This window comes from Aquarana catesbeiana, linkage group LG06 (genome assembly GCF_042186555.1).
Source record: "Aquarana catesbeiana isolate 2022-GZ linkage group LG06, ASM4218655v1, whole genome shotgun sequence".
In the NCBI taxonomy this organism is placed as follows: domain Eukaryota; kingdom Metazoa; phylum Chordata; class Amphibia; order Anura; family Ranidae; genus Aquarana; species Aquarana catesbeiana.
Window position 1 is genome coordinate 360,490,552 of NC_133329.1, and position 16,486 is coordinate 360,507,037.

General features: G+C 43.1%; 1 protein-coding gene across 2 annotated transcripts in view; it reads left to right on the forward strand.

Annotated features, from left to right (window-relative positions):
• The first annotated feature begins 1,605 nt into the window (after positions 1 to 1,605).
• ACVR1C (activin A receptor type 1C) overlaps positions 1,606 to 16,486 on the forward strand; it is a 128,942-nt gene continuing 114,061 nt past the window's right edge. For both annotated transcript variants that reach the window (XM_073634126.1, XM_073634124.1), the window contains exon 1: positions 1,606 to 1,819. In XM_073634126.1, coding sequence (XP_073490227.1) covers positions 1,741 to 1,819 — 79 coding nt within the window. In that variant the 5' untranslated portion in view covers positions 1,606 to 1,740. The remainder of the gene's footprint in view (positions 1,820 to 16,486) is intronic.

Consider the following 16,486-nt stretch of genomic DNA (forward strand, 5'->3'; position numbering starts at 1 on the left):
TAGACGCTATAACTTTTGCACAAACCAATAAATATATGCTTATTGACATTTTTTTTACCAAAGACATGTGGCCGAATACATTTTGGCCTAAATGTATGACTAAAATTTAGTTTATTGGATTTTTTTTATAACAAAAAGTAGAAAATATAATTTTTTTTCAAAATTTTCGGTCTTTTTCCGTTTATAGCGCAAAAAATAAAAACTGCAGAGGTGATCAAATACCATCAAAAGAAAGCTCTATTTGTGGGAAGAAAAGGACGCAAATTTCGTTTGAGTACAGCTTTGCATGACCGCGCAATTAGCAGTTAAAGCGACGCAGTGCCAAATTGGAAAAAGACCTCTGGTCCTTAGGCAGCATAATGGTTCGGGGCTCAAGTGGTTAAATGTAACCATATTGCTACACTTAGAAGCACCTCTCTTCTCTTTTATACTCTGGAGCTTCTGCTGGATTTTGCTTCCAAACCCCTTGTGGAGGCTTCCATTTGTGGATGGACATTTTATGGTTACACAACCTGGTCACATTGCTATAATCTTTTTATATGGACTATAAAATGAAGGACTTATGAATAAATGGTTGTGGAATTAATTATCTGAGCTTCCATTATTTCTTATGGGAAAATTTGCTTTGATATACGAGTGTTTAGGATTACAAGCATGTTTCTGGAATGAGTTATGCTGGTAATCCAAGGTATTACTGTATTTACATACATTGGGGAATTCCTACGCATGGGCACAAATGGTCCCAGATACTTGAAAACAGTGGCATGTGCGCGCATGTGTGAAAATCCCCTGTTCATGCACAGACATGCTGCAGGTTTGTGCCAGTTCCCAGATGCCTGGCAGAACCCAGTAGCACATTCGTGCATTCACATGATATTTTATGATGGTGGAGGATTCACAGAAGGAGAATTTTGCCATGGTGAAGTTCTCCTTTCACTTCCATAACTGTTCTGAGTTGGTGACCCAGAAAATGACAAGGCTACTGCACCAGTATGAAAGCCAGAGAACTAGCATTTTAAGAAATCAGCCTTCATAATTTAGCACTGCTTCGGTGTTTGCTGGAGAGCATTGGAGGCTTGTTTGTTTCACTTTTTATCAGGAAGAGCACTGTAAAGTTTTATTTTTTTTAACATTGTATTAGTAGCAATAATAATAATAATAATAATAATTAATAGCAATATTCATGATAGTAATATAATATACTATATAATATCTAGTAGATATAATGATACTAATAACAACAGTAGTAGAAATATCGATAATTATAACAAATTATGATAATAATAATTATAATAATGAGGGTACTACTAATAATAGTAGTAATAATAATATTAATAATAATAATAGTGATAATGATGATAGTGGTAATAGTAATCATAATACTCATAGTGATATTAAAAAAGATAATAGTGATAAGGAAGATAATATTATTGATGATTATTATTATAATGTCAATAATAATTATGGTATAAATGAAGATACTAATAAAAATGATACATAGTATAGTTGTTCTAGGTATATATTTCCTCTGGTATGTTTGGGTGGCAGCAGTGACAGCTCCCATGTGACAGGAGACAGTGACAGCAGGCGGGGGGCGGAGTCAGTCCGGGGATGTGATCAGTCCGCTTGGAAGGTGTTGGGATCTCCAGTCTCCGCTGCCCTCCACTCTCTACTCAGCTCGGCGATCCCACCACCGCTGGAGGAGCCAGCCGGGGCAGAGCCCGCAGATGAGAGTGCACCATGCTGATCGCCGGGCTCCTTCCCCTGCCCCGGGCCACCGCGCTGATCCTACTGCTGGGAGCCGCTACACTGTGCACAGGTACCGGGACATCCCCCCCCCCCCCCTCCGCAACTTTCTAAACTTCCCCCTCCCTTCCTCCTCCGCGTCCTGCACCCAGGAGGACCCCCCAGTGCGGTCCCGGTCCTCCAGGGTCACCCATCTCTGTTATCTCTTATATAACCTCCTCTGTACTCACTGTATGTCCTCATACCTACACACTGACTCCTCACCCCCCATACACTCCTATACACTCCTATACACTCCTATACACTGCTATACACTCCTATACACTGCTATACACTCCTATACACTGCTATACACTCCTATACACTCCTATACACTGCTATACACTCCTATACACTGCTATACACTCCTATACACTCCTATACACTCCTATACACTGCTATACACTGCTATACACTCCTATACACTGCTATACACTCCTATACACTCCTGTACACTGCTATACACTCTTATACACTGCTCATCTATTATTCTGGGAGTTTCATCCACCTGTATATCTCTTCTCTCCTTGTCTGTTATATATTGTAATATCTGTAATATGTAATATCTATCTGTGAGATCACCCTTTTCTTTCTATGTTTATCTATCATGATCCTTTTTATATTTTTATCTATCTATCTATCTATTTATCTATCTGTCTGTCTATCTATGATCCTTTTTGCTATCTTTCTATGATCATATTTTAATATTCATCTTCCATTTCTCTCTTTCTTTCTTTTTCTTTCTTTCTTTCTTTCTTTCTTTCTTTCTTTCTTTCTATCTATCTATCTATCTATCTATCTATCTATCTATCTATCTATCTATCTATCTATCTATCTATCTATCTATCTATCTATCTATCTATCTCTAAGGCTGGCCATACATTATACAATTTTCTATTAGATTTCCCAAAACCATATAATATGAGGTCAAACCTAAACACTTTTAATTTGGATGCAATCAGGCAGACCCTTCTATTACATAGTTGATAGTAAACCTAAAGGAAATTGAATAAGAAAATTGTATAATGTATGGCCAGCCTCAGTGTTGTATTATGGTCCATTAGTTGTCATTCGACTTCTGAGATATCATTGTTTGTAATGGGTTTAAAGGTCACCAGGAAAGTTTCTGTGCTATTGATTTTTCAGAAATGTTGGCAGCTATGCAGATCAATGTAGTAAATTCCTCTCTGAAGTGAACTTTATGAGAACATAAAAGTGAAGTAGCTTCTAATTCACATGGAATGTATACAACTTGTGAATGGGGACGGGTAGAATGTCAGACTCACTTCATCTGTATGAGTGGTTTATGATGAATGGTGATCCGGCAGATCAATACGTGACCCCCCGTTTACTCCAATATAGACGCTCCGTAACCCCAGTTAGATGGAATTAGTGAACATTCTTAGCTCTCCATAGAAGAAGGAACATGTTTGTCACATAGCGGATAGAATTCCATGTAACCTTTGTCATGGAGTGCAGTTCACAGGCAGTTCATTATCATTTCCAATGTTTTATCCTTTAAATGGTTCTGAAAGTGAGGAACATTAGATGTACCTTCAACTCTCTATCTGTCCATGCCAGCCCTTTATACCCAGCACATGTTATTGAACGCTCTGTTATCTATCATAGGTGTTCTTTGAAATGTTATTTCTATTATGTACTTGAAAGATTGCAGATCACATTCCTGCAATTATAATGTACAAAGGAGATTACAATGTATTTCTGGGGTTATGATACAATATTGCTTTTAAATAGTGTTATGATGCTGATTGCCCTCATCCAGTCTCAGTGTCCATAAATGTGTTTTGAAAATTAGTTATGATTTAAGAATTCCGTTACTTTTAGATAATTTCTGTTACATTGAAGGAAACTTGTCATAAAATAATATTATTATTATTATTATTATACAGGATTTATATAGCGCCAACAGCTTGTGCAAAACTTTACAATATAAATGAGACAATACAGCAATAATACAATTCAATACAAGAGGCCGGGTAAAGCCCTGTACACACGGGCCGAATATTGGGCAGTATCGGATGGTTCAATAAAAAACAGCCGACATTTGGCCCATGTGTACAGCAGCCGGCCCGACAGAAGCTGGCTGAACATCAGGCTTCCGTTGAAGGGGTATGACCAAAAAAGGTCTGCTGATTGGCCAATGGCTGAGAGCGCTGACCAGTGTGTCCCACGCCCCCCGCATCCCCCGCATCGCCCTGTCAGAACACATTAGCTCAGCGGGGAGATTGCTTTACTATTATTCCATAGTTAGTACAGGTTCTCTTCCCGGGCTCTACAGTTTATTTCTTTTCATTTAGCCCGTTGGGTTGAAGAAAAAAAAATGTAATGCCGCGTACACACGGTCGGACTTTCCAATGGGAAATGCTTGTTGTTGGAAAGTCCGACAACAAGAACATTTGCTGTCGGAGCAGGTTCTCAAATTTTCTGCCAACAAAACTTTGTTATCGGAAAGTCCGATCGTGTGTACGCAAGTCCGTCGCACAAAAGTTCACGCATGCTCGGAATCAAGCAGAAGGAGCCGCACTGGCTATTGAACTTCCTTTTTCTCGGCTTGTCGTACGTGTTGTACGTCACCACGTTCTCACATTCGGAATTTTGGGCCAACATTTGTGTGACCGTGTGTATGCAAGACAAGTTTGAGCCAACATTCTTTGGAAAAAAATCCATGGTTTTGTTGGTGGAAAGTCCAATCGTGTGTACGCGACATTAGGTTTCATGTACACAGGACGTTTGAAAACATCTTCTGAAAGATGTAACTTGACAGCTAGTAACAAACATTAAAAAACGTCCATTTTGCCACTTTTACATTCTGCGTTTAGGGGCGTTAATGAGCGTTTTCAATGGGGAATCATTTCTGACCATTTGCAATGGGAAAATATAGACTTGTATGTTGTGGGCTGCAAGAGAGAGTCTCTCTCTCTCTCTCTCTCTCTCTGTCTCTCTGCCTGTCTCTCTCTCTCTGTCTGTCTGTCTCTCTGTCTGTTTGTCTCTCTCTGTCTCTCTCTCTCTCTGTCTCTCTCTCTCTGTCTCTCTTTCTCTCTCTCTCTCTCTGTCTCTCTCTTGCTCTCTCTCTCTGTCTCGCTCTCTCTTTCTGTCTGTCTCTCTCTCTGTCTCTCTCTTTTGCTTTCTCACTCTCTCTCTCTCCCCCCCTCTCTCGCTTTCTCTTACTCTCTTCCTCCCTCTCTCTCTCTCCCCCCTCTCCCTCGCTCTCTCTTACTCCCTCTCTCTTTTTCTCTCTCGTGCTCTCTCTCTTACTCTCTCTCTTACTCTCTCGCTCTCCCTCACTCTCTCTTACTCTCTCTCTCTCTCTCGTACTCTCTCTCTCTTTCTCCCTCTGTCGCTCTCTCTCTTACTCTCTCTCTTTCTCTCTCCCTTTCTCTCTCTCTCGCTCTCTGTCGCTCTCTTTCTCTCTCTCTCTCGCTCTGTGTACAAGGCTTTAAGAGGATCCTGCTCCTGGGAGCTTACAATCCAATGGAATAGGTTAATCAGGTTTCCATGCTGACAGATGATCTCTTTGAAAAATGAATAGCCGTGATTGGTGTTTGCATGGAGCTCTTGTACAATCGCTTCTGTTGTCACCCATGCCACATGTGTGTTGGCTGTGGGTACCCTTATCTGTCACAGGTTATAGCCAAATCTGCTGCAAATCAAAAAAGGAATGAGCACCCCTGGCGGTCAATGTATGGATATCATCAGGTGAGACATTAGAGTTACTAGAGGTTACCAATGTAAGGAGCATTCTTCAGACTGACCACCAATGTAAGTAACATTCTTCATACTGATCACCAACGAAAGGGTAATCTTCATACTGACCAAGAATGTAAGGAACATTCTTCATACTAATCACCACCGAAAGGGTATATACAAACTTCTAATGTAAGGGTCATTCTTCTCACTGATGACCAATGTAAGGAGCATTTTTCATACTTCATTCTGATCACCAAGGAAAGGGGTAATCTTCAAACTGACCACTAATGTAAGGGGCACTCTTCTCACTGACTATCATTGTAAGGTACACTCTTCTCACTGGCCACCAATGAAAGGGGCATTCTTCCCACTGATCACCAATGAAAGGAACATTCTTCTCACTGACCACCAATGTAAGGGGCATTCTTCCTATAGACCACCAATGTAAGAAACATTCTTCCCACTGACCACCAATGTAAGGTACATTCTTCCACTGACCACCAATGTAAGGAACATTCTTCTCACTGACCACCAATGTAAGGAACATTCTTCCCACTGACCACCAATGTAAGGAACATTCTTCCCACTGACCACCAATGTAAGGAACATTCTTCCCACTGACCACCAATGAAAGGGGTGTTCTTCCCACATATAAACAATGAAAGGGGCATTCTTCATACTGACCTTTAATGTAAGGAATATTCTTCCCACTGTTCACTATTGTAAGGGGCACTCTTCTTGCTGATCAATCTAAGCGGACCATTCCCTACTGATCACAGGTGTAATGTAGCACTTCACTGACCTCCAATGTGAGGATGCACTACACTGGCCACCAGTGTAAAGGATCACTACAATTTTTACTTTGTAAATTTCTTTTCTGGCCATCATTAATATTCATTCGATTATTATTCTTATTGAAAAAAAACAATTGTCATATACAGCATGGATGTCAAATACGATAAGTATGCCATATTCCTTAGTCTTTGTTTTAATTTTATTTCTGTATGCTCCGATGCCCTGGGAGCAGTAGATATAATCATTATAAGCAGGGATTCCTTGAGATCTGAATGTTTAAAAAAGTGTTAAAATAAGGTTGATAAAGACTGCATTAGAGGCTGATGTTGCAGATCTCTGAAAATGCCAGTTGCCTGGCCCCATATCATACTAACCCTGAATGAGTTTGTTAATTCTGATTTAGATTCTGACTTGTGAGGTATTGATATTAAATGCACAACAGCCAGGGAAATAGCATTTTCAGAAATATTGGCAGCCTTTGTCATTCGCTCAGGTAGGGTTTAATTACTTACTCATTTTCTGCAATATTGTTCACTGAAAATATTTTAGGATCCTACCTTTGTAAATAAGGGTATTGTGTTTGTTTTTTCAATTCTGTAACATTGTATAAGATAAGATCCATTAGCTGTCAGTAGAGCACACCATGTCTCTCTTCATTTTTGAATACAATTCTTGATGGGACCATTTTAGTCCCTATTATCAATTTTCTACCCCCCCCCCCCCCCCCTTTTTTTCTCTCTCTCTCTTCTTTCTTGTTCGTACCACCTCCCTCCTTTAATGCATTCACACTTTCGCATAGTGGAAACAAACGTTCCTGTTTGCAATTTGTACGATTTTCACGCAATTTTGCATGTTACATAGGGCCAGCGCATTCTTTTGAAGTGCTGCTCTATGCACATTTGTCACCTAAAAAGAAGCTCCTTTTCTGGGGACAAGCTTCTCTGCATTAACCACTTCAATACCAGGCACTTTCGCCTCTTCCCGCCCAGGACAATTTTCAGCTTTCAGCGCTGTCGCATTTTGAATGACAATTGCGCGGTCATGCTACACTGTACCCAAACTAAATTTTTATCATTTTGTTCCTTCAAATAGAGCTTTCTTTTGGTGGTATTTAATCACCTCTGTGGTTTTTATTTTTTGCTAAACAAACTAAAAAAGAACAAAATGTTTGAAAAAAAAAGTTTTCTCCTTTACTGACGGGCACTGATGAGGCGGCACTGATGGGCACTGATGAGGTGGCACTGAGGGGCACTGATGAGTTGGCACTGATAAGGTGGCACTAATGGGCACTGATGAGGATGCACGGATATGTAGAATTGATGGGCACCAATAGGCGGCACTGATATGCAGCACTGATGGGCACTGATAGGCAGCACTGATGGGCACTGATAGGTGGCACTGATGGGCACTGACTGGCAGCACTGATGGTCACTGACAGGTGGCTGTGATGGGTACTGACAGGCAGCTGCGATGGGCACTGACAGGCAATACTGATTGGCAGATAGGCGGTACTGATTGGTACTGACAGGTGGCACTGACAGGTGGCACTAATGAGCAGCACTGATGTTGAGGTACTGACAGGTTTTACTGCTGGGCACTGAGATGGGCACTGACTGGCACTGTGGTGAGTACTGATTAGCACTGATATGGGCACTGACTGGCACTTTGGGCACTGTGAGCTGTGTTTTTATGGGGCACTGACTGACAGCTTATGGACACATTTTAAAAGATCAGCTGTGATTTGTCACAGCTGATGACGCAGTAAGAAGCCTCTGACAGAGGCTTCTTATCACGATCGGAGATGCAGTGTGTCAGACTGACACGCTGCACTCGCGATCGCCGCCCTGCGCACCCCTACGGGCGTGCGCCGGCATTTTGTCCTGCTGGATGTCATATGACGCCCAGTCAGGATAACAGAACCACTTCCCGGCCGTCAATCTGCATACGGCGGGCGGGAAGTGGTTAAAGTGGGTGTAAATCCTCACATATAGCAAGTGAAATGAACAGCCTCAGATGATAAACAGAGATGAAACAAATTTCCCTACATACGTTTTACATGTATATCTGCTGTCTTTAGCTTTATATATTCTGTAGAAAGTTCAGATCGTGTTCAGAGATTTTTTATTCCTGTTCAGCACTGATTGTGAAGTCTGGGCATACAGCCAAGACAGCTGATTGGAGGAAAGACACCCCCCCCCCCTTCTCATAGGCAGAGACAGGCAGAGACTTGCAGAGCTGTCTTGTGACACAGCAAGCTCTCTGCTAATCTAGCAACCTCCCAACACAAATTTCAGCTTGGTTTTATCACAGTTGACGGAGAACTTGTCAGAAGATATCACGCTAATAACAGAAGAAAGGAGCACGAGAAAGCAACAGAGCGTAGAGCTTTGAAGAGAGATAAGAAAACACTACAACACTACAGATATATGTGCCCAACTCAAATTCCATGAATTGGGTTTACATCCACTTTAAGGTAAAAAAAAGGTGCAGCTGCCCCCCTAGCCCCCCCTCCAATACTTACCTGAGCTGATCTCAGTCCAACACTTTGCACGAGAGCAGTGGCACCACTCTCTTCCTCCTTACTGGACTTTGTGAGAACAGTGGGAGCCGATGCTGTCAATCAAATACAGTGACAAGGGAGCAGCCGACGGGGCTGAGCCGCACTAAGTGTGTCAATAGAGGCACACAGTGCAGCTCAGAATCAAGCCTGCACCCCCTAGAGCTGCACAATGAATTCCTCAATTAAGTGCAGAGAGTTTTCTGATCAAGCTGACAGTTGTCAAAAAAAACAAAAAACAGGCAGCCTGCCAAGTTTCTCAAAACATCACTAAAGAGAAACAAACATTGTAACATATAGTTCTTGTAGATCAAAGGGATGAACTTCTCTTTGTAAATGAGGTCAGTTTAACCACTTAGGGCTCTTTCACACGGGGCGGATCAGTGATGATCCGCCCCGTGAACACCCGCTGGCTCAGCGGGGATCGCTCCGCCGATCCCCGCTGAGCAGAAAGATGACAGGTCCATCGCTGCACACTGTGCAGCTACGGACCTGTCAGAGCGCCGCTCTCCCCTATGGGGGATCGGATGATGACGGACCGTAGTGTCCGTCGTCACCCGATCCGATCCGAAAACGGATGGAAAAGTAGGTTTTTCCTCCGTTACACTTTTCGGATCGGAGCGGCGTCGGATGTCAGCGGACATGTCACCGCTGACATCCGACGCTCCATAGGGATACATGTATGTCCGTTTTTCATCCGAAAACGGAAGGATGAAAAACGGACATACGGATCCCCCGTGTGAAAGAGCCCTTAAGGACTAAACCTTTTTTGACACTTGTTGCTTACAAGGTAAATCAGTATTTTTTGCTAGAAAATTACATAGAAACCCCAAACATTATATATGTTTTTTTAGCAGAGACCCTAGAGAATACAATGGTGATTGTTGCAATTTTTTTATGTCACACTGTATTTGCGCAGCGGTCTTTCAAACGCAATTTTTTTGGAAAAAATACACTTTAATGAATTAAAAAAAAATAAACAGTAAAGTTAGCCCAATTTTTTTTGTATAAGTTGATAGGTGATTTTACTCCGCAAGAATCGTGACCTTTATTCTAAGCAAAAAAAAATCGTGATTCTCATTTTAGCCAGAATCGTGCAGTTGTAATACCCCCCTAGCAAGCAGCTTGCTGGGGGGGTACTCGAAGTGGGGAGGAGCCAGGAGTGCTGGCAGGGGACCCAAGAAGAGGAAGATCGGGCTGCACTGTGCAAAACCATTGCACAGAGAGGGTAGGTATATTATGTTTGTTCTTTTAGAATAGTAAAGTGAAACTTTAATATCACTTTAAGAATACATACTTGAATTTCATTTTTTTAAGCAGAGTTTTGTGTCACTTTAATTGAACTTTATTAGCAGATATACTAGTCATCGTATGCATTGTTGAAGAATTACGTTTTTTAAACTATCAGTGAGATATGGTCTGATGTGGTTGAAGGTTATTTCTGTAAAAAAAAAAAAATGTAAGTTATTTTCTGTAATACAATATTTTTTGTATATTAAATTTTTTTTTTTCTAAATATAGGACCTTCTTTTTGGTTTTGCGGATCTTTCATTAATGACCCCATTTCTCAATAATAAAATGATCTTGTTGATGCATCTAATGTTGTTAAAGAGCTAGTTCACCTTTACCAAAAAAATTGCCTATGAGGGTAAGGGGTGTCTGTAGATAAAAGCAAACTGTGCAGCTTTGGCCAAAGTTAAATAATTCCCTTGCTATAAGTGTAGGCCAGTTGCCTCTGTCCCAAAGCCTGGTGGAAAAATTCCCAGAGATGGCATTATCCTGTCCTGCCTTGTTGCTAGGATGTGGCTAAGACACTCCCATTGTATGGGAGACATCAGCCGGTTCAAAAAAAAAAAACAGACCAACATTCGGCCCGTGTGTATGTCATCCTGTTCGACAGAAGCTGGCCATTTGGCCAGCTTCTGTTGGACGAGCATGCTGGAAAACCAACAGCCGACTGACTCCCAATCAGCACTCTCAGCCAATGGCGTCCCTTGGGGGGGGGGAATCCCCCCATTAGAACTCAACAGCTCAGCGGGGGAGATCGCTATGCTAACTTTGCATAGGTAGTACAGTGGCTCCAACCAGAGCTGACAGTTTTTATAAAAAAAACTCATAGTGTGTGCCAGGCTTAAGATCATACTGCCTTATGTTGATGGAGCAGTAATAGGTTCCTTGCTGCATAGAGTTGAGTTCCTGTGTATTGTACAGTAAATGAATACAAGAGTAATGCACCAATGTGTTCATAGTGCCTTGGGCTAACCTGGTTCACCCAGCCATTCATTTGTTTAACTTTAGATCAGAAAAAGTAGGTTCAAAGAATAACACCCATTTGGGAGAGCTATAATGTGCGAATGCCAGTGGGGCAGCCAAACATAGTGTGATAAGTGAATATTTGGGTTGGGAATTGGGTTGTGTTTCAGACAGATATTTTTTGATATGTTGGAAACTTTTTGTAACAAATTGACCGACATTCCTATTTCTCTTAGAAAAGCAAAAATGCACTGATCAGGTTTAACTTTATGACCACCCACCTAATACTCGGTAGGCCCCCCTTTTGCCACCAAACATCTTTGACCCATCCAGGCATGGACGCCACTACACCTCTGAAGGTAGGCTGTGGTATCTGGCACCAAGCTGTTAGTAGCAAATCCTTTAAGTCCTGTAAATTGTGAGGTGGGGCCTTAATGGATCAGACTTGTTTTTCCAGCACATCCCACGGATGCTTAATGGATTGAGATCTGAAGAATTGTCCAAGTCAACACCTCAAGCCCGTTGTGTTCCTCAAACCATTCTTAAACCATTTTTGCAGTATGACAGGGTGCATTATCCTGTTGAAAGAGGCCACTGCCATCAGGGAATACAGTTTCCATGAAGGGGTGTATTTCAGCAACAATGTTTGGGTAGGTGGTACGTGTCAAGAAAACATCCATCTGAATGACAGGACCCAAGGTTTCCCAGCAGAACATTGCCCAAAGCATCACACTGTCTCCACTGGCTTGCCTTCTTCCCACAATGCATCCTGGTGTCATCACTTCCCCAGGTAAATGACACACACACACATGTGGCCATCCACATTGTTCATCAGACCAGCCCATCTTCTTCCATTGCTCCTTGGCCCAGTTCTGATGCTCACATGACCATCGTAGGTGCTTTTGGTTGTAGATACGGGTCAGCATAGGCACCCTCTATGTTCTGGGGCTACACAGCCCCACACACAACAAACTGCGATGCCCATTTTTTTTGCATTCAACACATCAACTTCAGGGACAACATGTTCACTTGCTGCCTAATGTATCCCACAAACTTTCAGATGCCATTGCACCGAGATAAATAATGTTATTCACTTAACCTGTCAGTGGTCATAAAGTTATGGATGATCAGTGTATGTTTTCATCACACACGTACCACATTGTTGTTAATCCCATCGATAATGTCAGCTTTCAATGTTGCGCTGATTTTGCAGGACTAATTTTTCTTATGTGACCCCTTAAAGTGGAGCTATGGGCAAAGTAGTCTGTCACTAGCATTAACATGGCAGTTTTTGTCTTTTTAAATTCCCTTCCTCAACCCCCCGTAATAGAATTTTGTTACCTGTTAATGTTGCCAGTAGCCGGTTCATCTTGATTTTTCTTTAACAGGATGACAACACTGGTCGTTCTGCAGTGCAATTGCACAGCATTGTTGTCAACCCTTGGACAGGGTAGTCTTAGACAGACATGTAGTTTTTATTGGACTTTAACTAATTGACAAACAAAGCCCAACTCCAACTGACACTTTTTAAGCAGTCACAGCAACTGTTTTTACTTTTAGAAAAGCTGAAGGTTGTAAGGCAATGTTGGGCCCTTTCACAGGGGTGGTGTCTGTTCAGTCTGTCATATTAGAAAAGTACAGATGTCACATTCGCAAATACAATAAAGTTTCTCCCGAAGGCTTTTATGCAGCAAAAAGAGGTCAAATGGATACACAGAAAATTTTATTTAATAGTTTTTATTGGTACAAACATTAACATTCAAATCCACATACTGTTTAAAATTTGAGCTCTGGTATACCCCAGCTACAATAAATGATGTCCTAAAAACAAAGGGCAGGTAACAGATTTTTGTGTAAATTTCCAAAACAGTATACCTGCTCCAATGAGTTTCGATTACAATAGTCAGACATTTCCACAGGGGGATGAGGCCAGCTGGATTGAAAAGATATAGTTTTAGAATGTTTACATAATCACATTGAGGGGGTCATCTACTATAGCGCTTATTATCGCTAATTATCCCTCTATTTGCAGCGATCGTGGTAATAGCGCTGGGGCAAAAATACTCCCAAAACTGAATTTACTATAGCTCCCAGACAACAGATAGTACCCAAACCCTTACTCTGCTAGATCATAATTTGAGCCCAAAAAACTTGATATGTGTACCAACATCAGAAATCAAAATGTCAGTCCCACAAATCAGAGGGTAACATCACTATTCTACACTCACACACCAAAAACCACAAAATATCACAGAATCAAAATCAAGAAGAATAACTCCTGACTAATGTAATTCTACCACCTATATGTCCAAAGAAATGCAGTATTTATGTGTAGGAGGGTTTCACATGTGGCAGCACAGTGGCTAACAGGTTAGCACTTCTTCATAGCAGCACTGAGGTTCTTGGTTCGCAATCCCAAACATGGCGATTAATGTGGAGAAGTTGCCTGTTCTCCCTATGTTGTTAAACATAACTCCTGACTGAGGTCCTTCCATGAATTATGTCTAAATGTAGTATTTAGCCATAACCAGCCTTCAAAACAGATGGCATATCACAGAAACAGGTTGTTCAGTGTCTCTCTGGCCTTCCACAGTACATCTGCATTGATTAACTTCTAGGAGCCCTGGGACTTAGAACAGTTTGACCCCTCAGAGATGCAGCCTACATACATGTGGCAGCACAGTGGATAACATGTTAGCACTTCTGTCTAGCAGCACTGAGGTTCTTGGTTCAAATCCCAATTCTGCTCCCTGGCTAGAGGTTTCTATGTTCTTCCTCTGTTGTGCTGTAATCCCGCTGACACCTGATGACTCATTATTTTTGTTAAGGACATGGCGGCCAGCTTCCTGGCCCCTTGCTTCGCAACTAGCTATATACTGTGAAAATAAAAACCGCAAAGCTTACATCTTAATCAGCAGCATATGCTGACAATAGGCAAATGCCTAATAGCCAATTCCACATGAACATGGTTGTTTCCATAATATTAATGCCTCAAATGCAAAACATTATTGTATAGAATTAAAAGAATCAAACATTAGTACATGTATTTCCTATGGATGCTTGCGGTCAGCTCAGTAGTGTAGTGGCGTGCCCTGCTACCTTCAAAGGTTCAAGCCATGGGTTTGAATCCCACCAATAGTATCACCTGCTGAAAACTTCCATTGTACACAGCAGTATATTCCAAAAAAATCACACACTAGTTAACCCTGCACGGGTGTTTGTTTTTTGGGGTTTAATTCAATTGTGCACTGGAAAAATTAACACAGCTACCTTTGGTAGGTGGTAAGTTGGCTGGGATTTGAACTCATAACCTGAATGCTTTGTAGACATCAGTGCACACCACCAAGCCATTGTGCTAAGTACACAGAAACCTGCATAATAGTATAATGTAGTGGTTACAATTGCCAACACCCGGCTATTAAAAAATCCAGACTAAAGGTCCTTTGGGTCTGGTCTGGATTTTAAGGGGAACCCCACGCCAAAATGATAAAAAAATGGCGTGTGGTCCACCCCAAAATCCAGACCACACACTTATACGAGCATGCAACCCGGCAGGTCAGGAAAGGGACGAGGGAGCGGACCCACCCTCCTGAACCATAACAGGCCGCATGCCCTCTAAATGGGGGGAGGGGTGCTTTGGGGCAGGGGGCTCTACCCCCTGCCCCAAAGCACCTTGTCCCCATTTTATGAGGACAAGGGCCTCTTCTCGACAACCCTGGCCAGGGGTTGCTGGGATCTGCGGGCGGGGGGCTTATCGGAACCTGGAAGCCACCTTTAAGGTGCCCCAGATCCCGCCCCCCCCCCCCCTATGTGAATGAGTATGGGCTTATGGGTCCCTGCTGGGAGCTGGCAATGGCCTGTGGATCCTGCTGGCAGCTGGCCATGGCCTATGGGTCCTGCTGGGAGCTGGCCATGACCTGTGGGTCCTGCTGGCAGTTGGCAGTGGACCTGTGGTGCTGCTGGCCACTGATCTGTGGGTCCTGCTGGCCACAGACCTGTGGGTCTTGCTAGTCACTGACCTGTTGGTCCTGCTGGCCATGGCCTGTTGATCCTGCTGGCCATGGCCTGTGGGTCCTGCTGGTTATGGCCTGTGGGTCCTGCTGGCCATGGCCTGAGGATCATGCTGGGAGCTGTCCGTGGCTTGTGGATCCTGCTGGCAGCTGGTCATGGCCTATGGGTCCTGCTGGCCGTGGCTAGCCTGTAGGTTCTGCTGGGAGCTGACCATGTCATGTAGGTTCTGCTGGGAGCTGGCCGCAGACCTGTGGGTCCTGCTGGCCACTGGCGTCTGGGTTCTGCTGGCCGCTGGCATGTGGGTGCTGCTGGCTGCTGGCATGTGGGTCCTGCTGGCCGCTAGCCTGTGGGATTGGCTGGCCAATGGCCTGTGGGTCCTGCTAGTCGTTGGCCTGTGGGTCGGTGGTTCAGTGGGCCACTTGACTGGACTTGCCCCTGCAAGGCTGCCAGCCCTCTCCTGGTTAGGGTCTGCTTTTACAGACCGGACCAGAGGTGGGTGGATATTGAGGGAAAATCAGAACAGATATGGATGTCACAAATATGACCCCTCCACCCATAAGGTATGACACCTAGTGATTAGTCAATAATAATATGAATATTACACAATGGTGTTGACTTACTAAGATTCCCGGGAGGAACTGCTACATGTAATAGCACCCAATTAAAGTCAATTAAGACTTCAACTTTTTTTTTTAAATTATCGTTTTTAAGGGAGCAGTAATTTTATTGATGCTTAAAGTGAAACAAGTGACCCTAGACGCGCCGCGCGCCCCTCCTCTGCCTGCCTCTGAAAACTCAGTTTTCAGGAGTTGTAGTTTCCAGCTGCGGCGTGCCGCTGCTCAGTTCTCTCCACCCACCGCCACCAGGAACTTGAGCGCGGTCCGGACTACAACTCCCGGAATGCAGCGCAGGAGCAACACAGCCGATCGCTGGCCGCCGAGGTTGACTTCCTGCACAAAAAAAAGAAATTGTCAGCAGACAGCGGCCATTTTGAATATAAGTTAGGCGTCCTGGGGGGAAATTTCCACCCGGCCCAGCCTGTCCCTGACCTTAACTCAAACTTTTTCTTTTGGTCCAATTAACCTAAACAGAGTTGGGCAGATATAAGTGGATGTTTGTAGTGGTGTTTCTTCCAATGACACTACCGATACAGGATCATTTTTCCTTCCAGTGACACCACCGACTCAGGGATATTTTTTTCCTTCTAGTGGCACAACCGACGCAGGAACACTTTACCTTTCAGTGACACCAACTCAGGGACATTTTTCCTTTTATTATTATTATACAGGATTTATATGGCGCCGACAGTTATGCAGTGCTTTACAACATAAGGGCAGACCGTACAGTTACAATATCATTCAATACAGGAGTATCAGA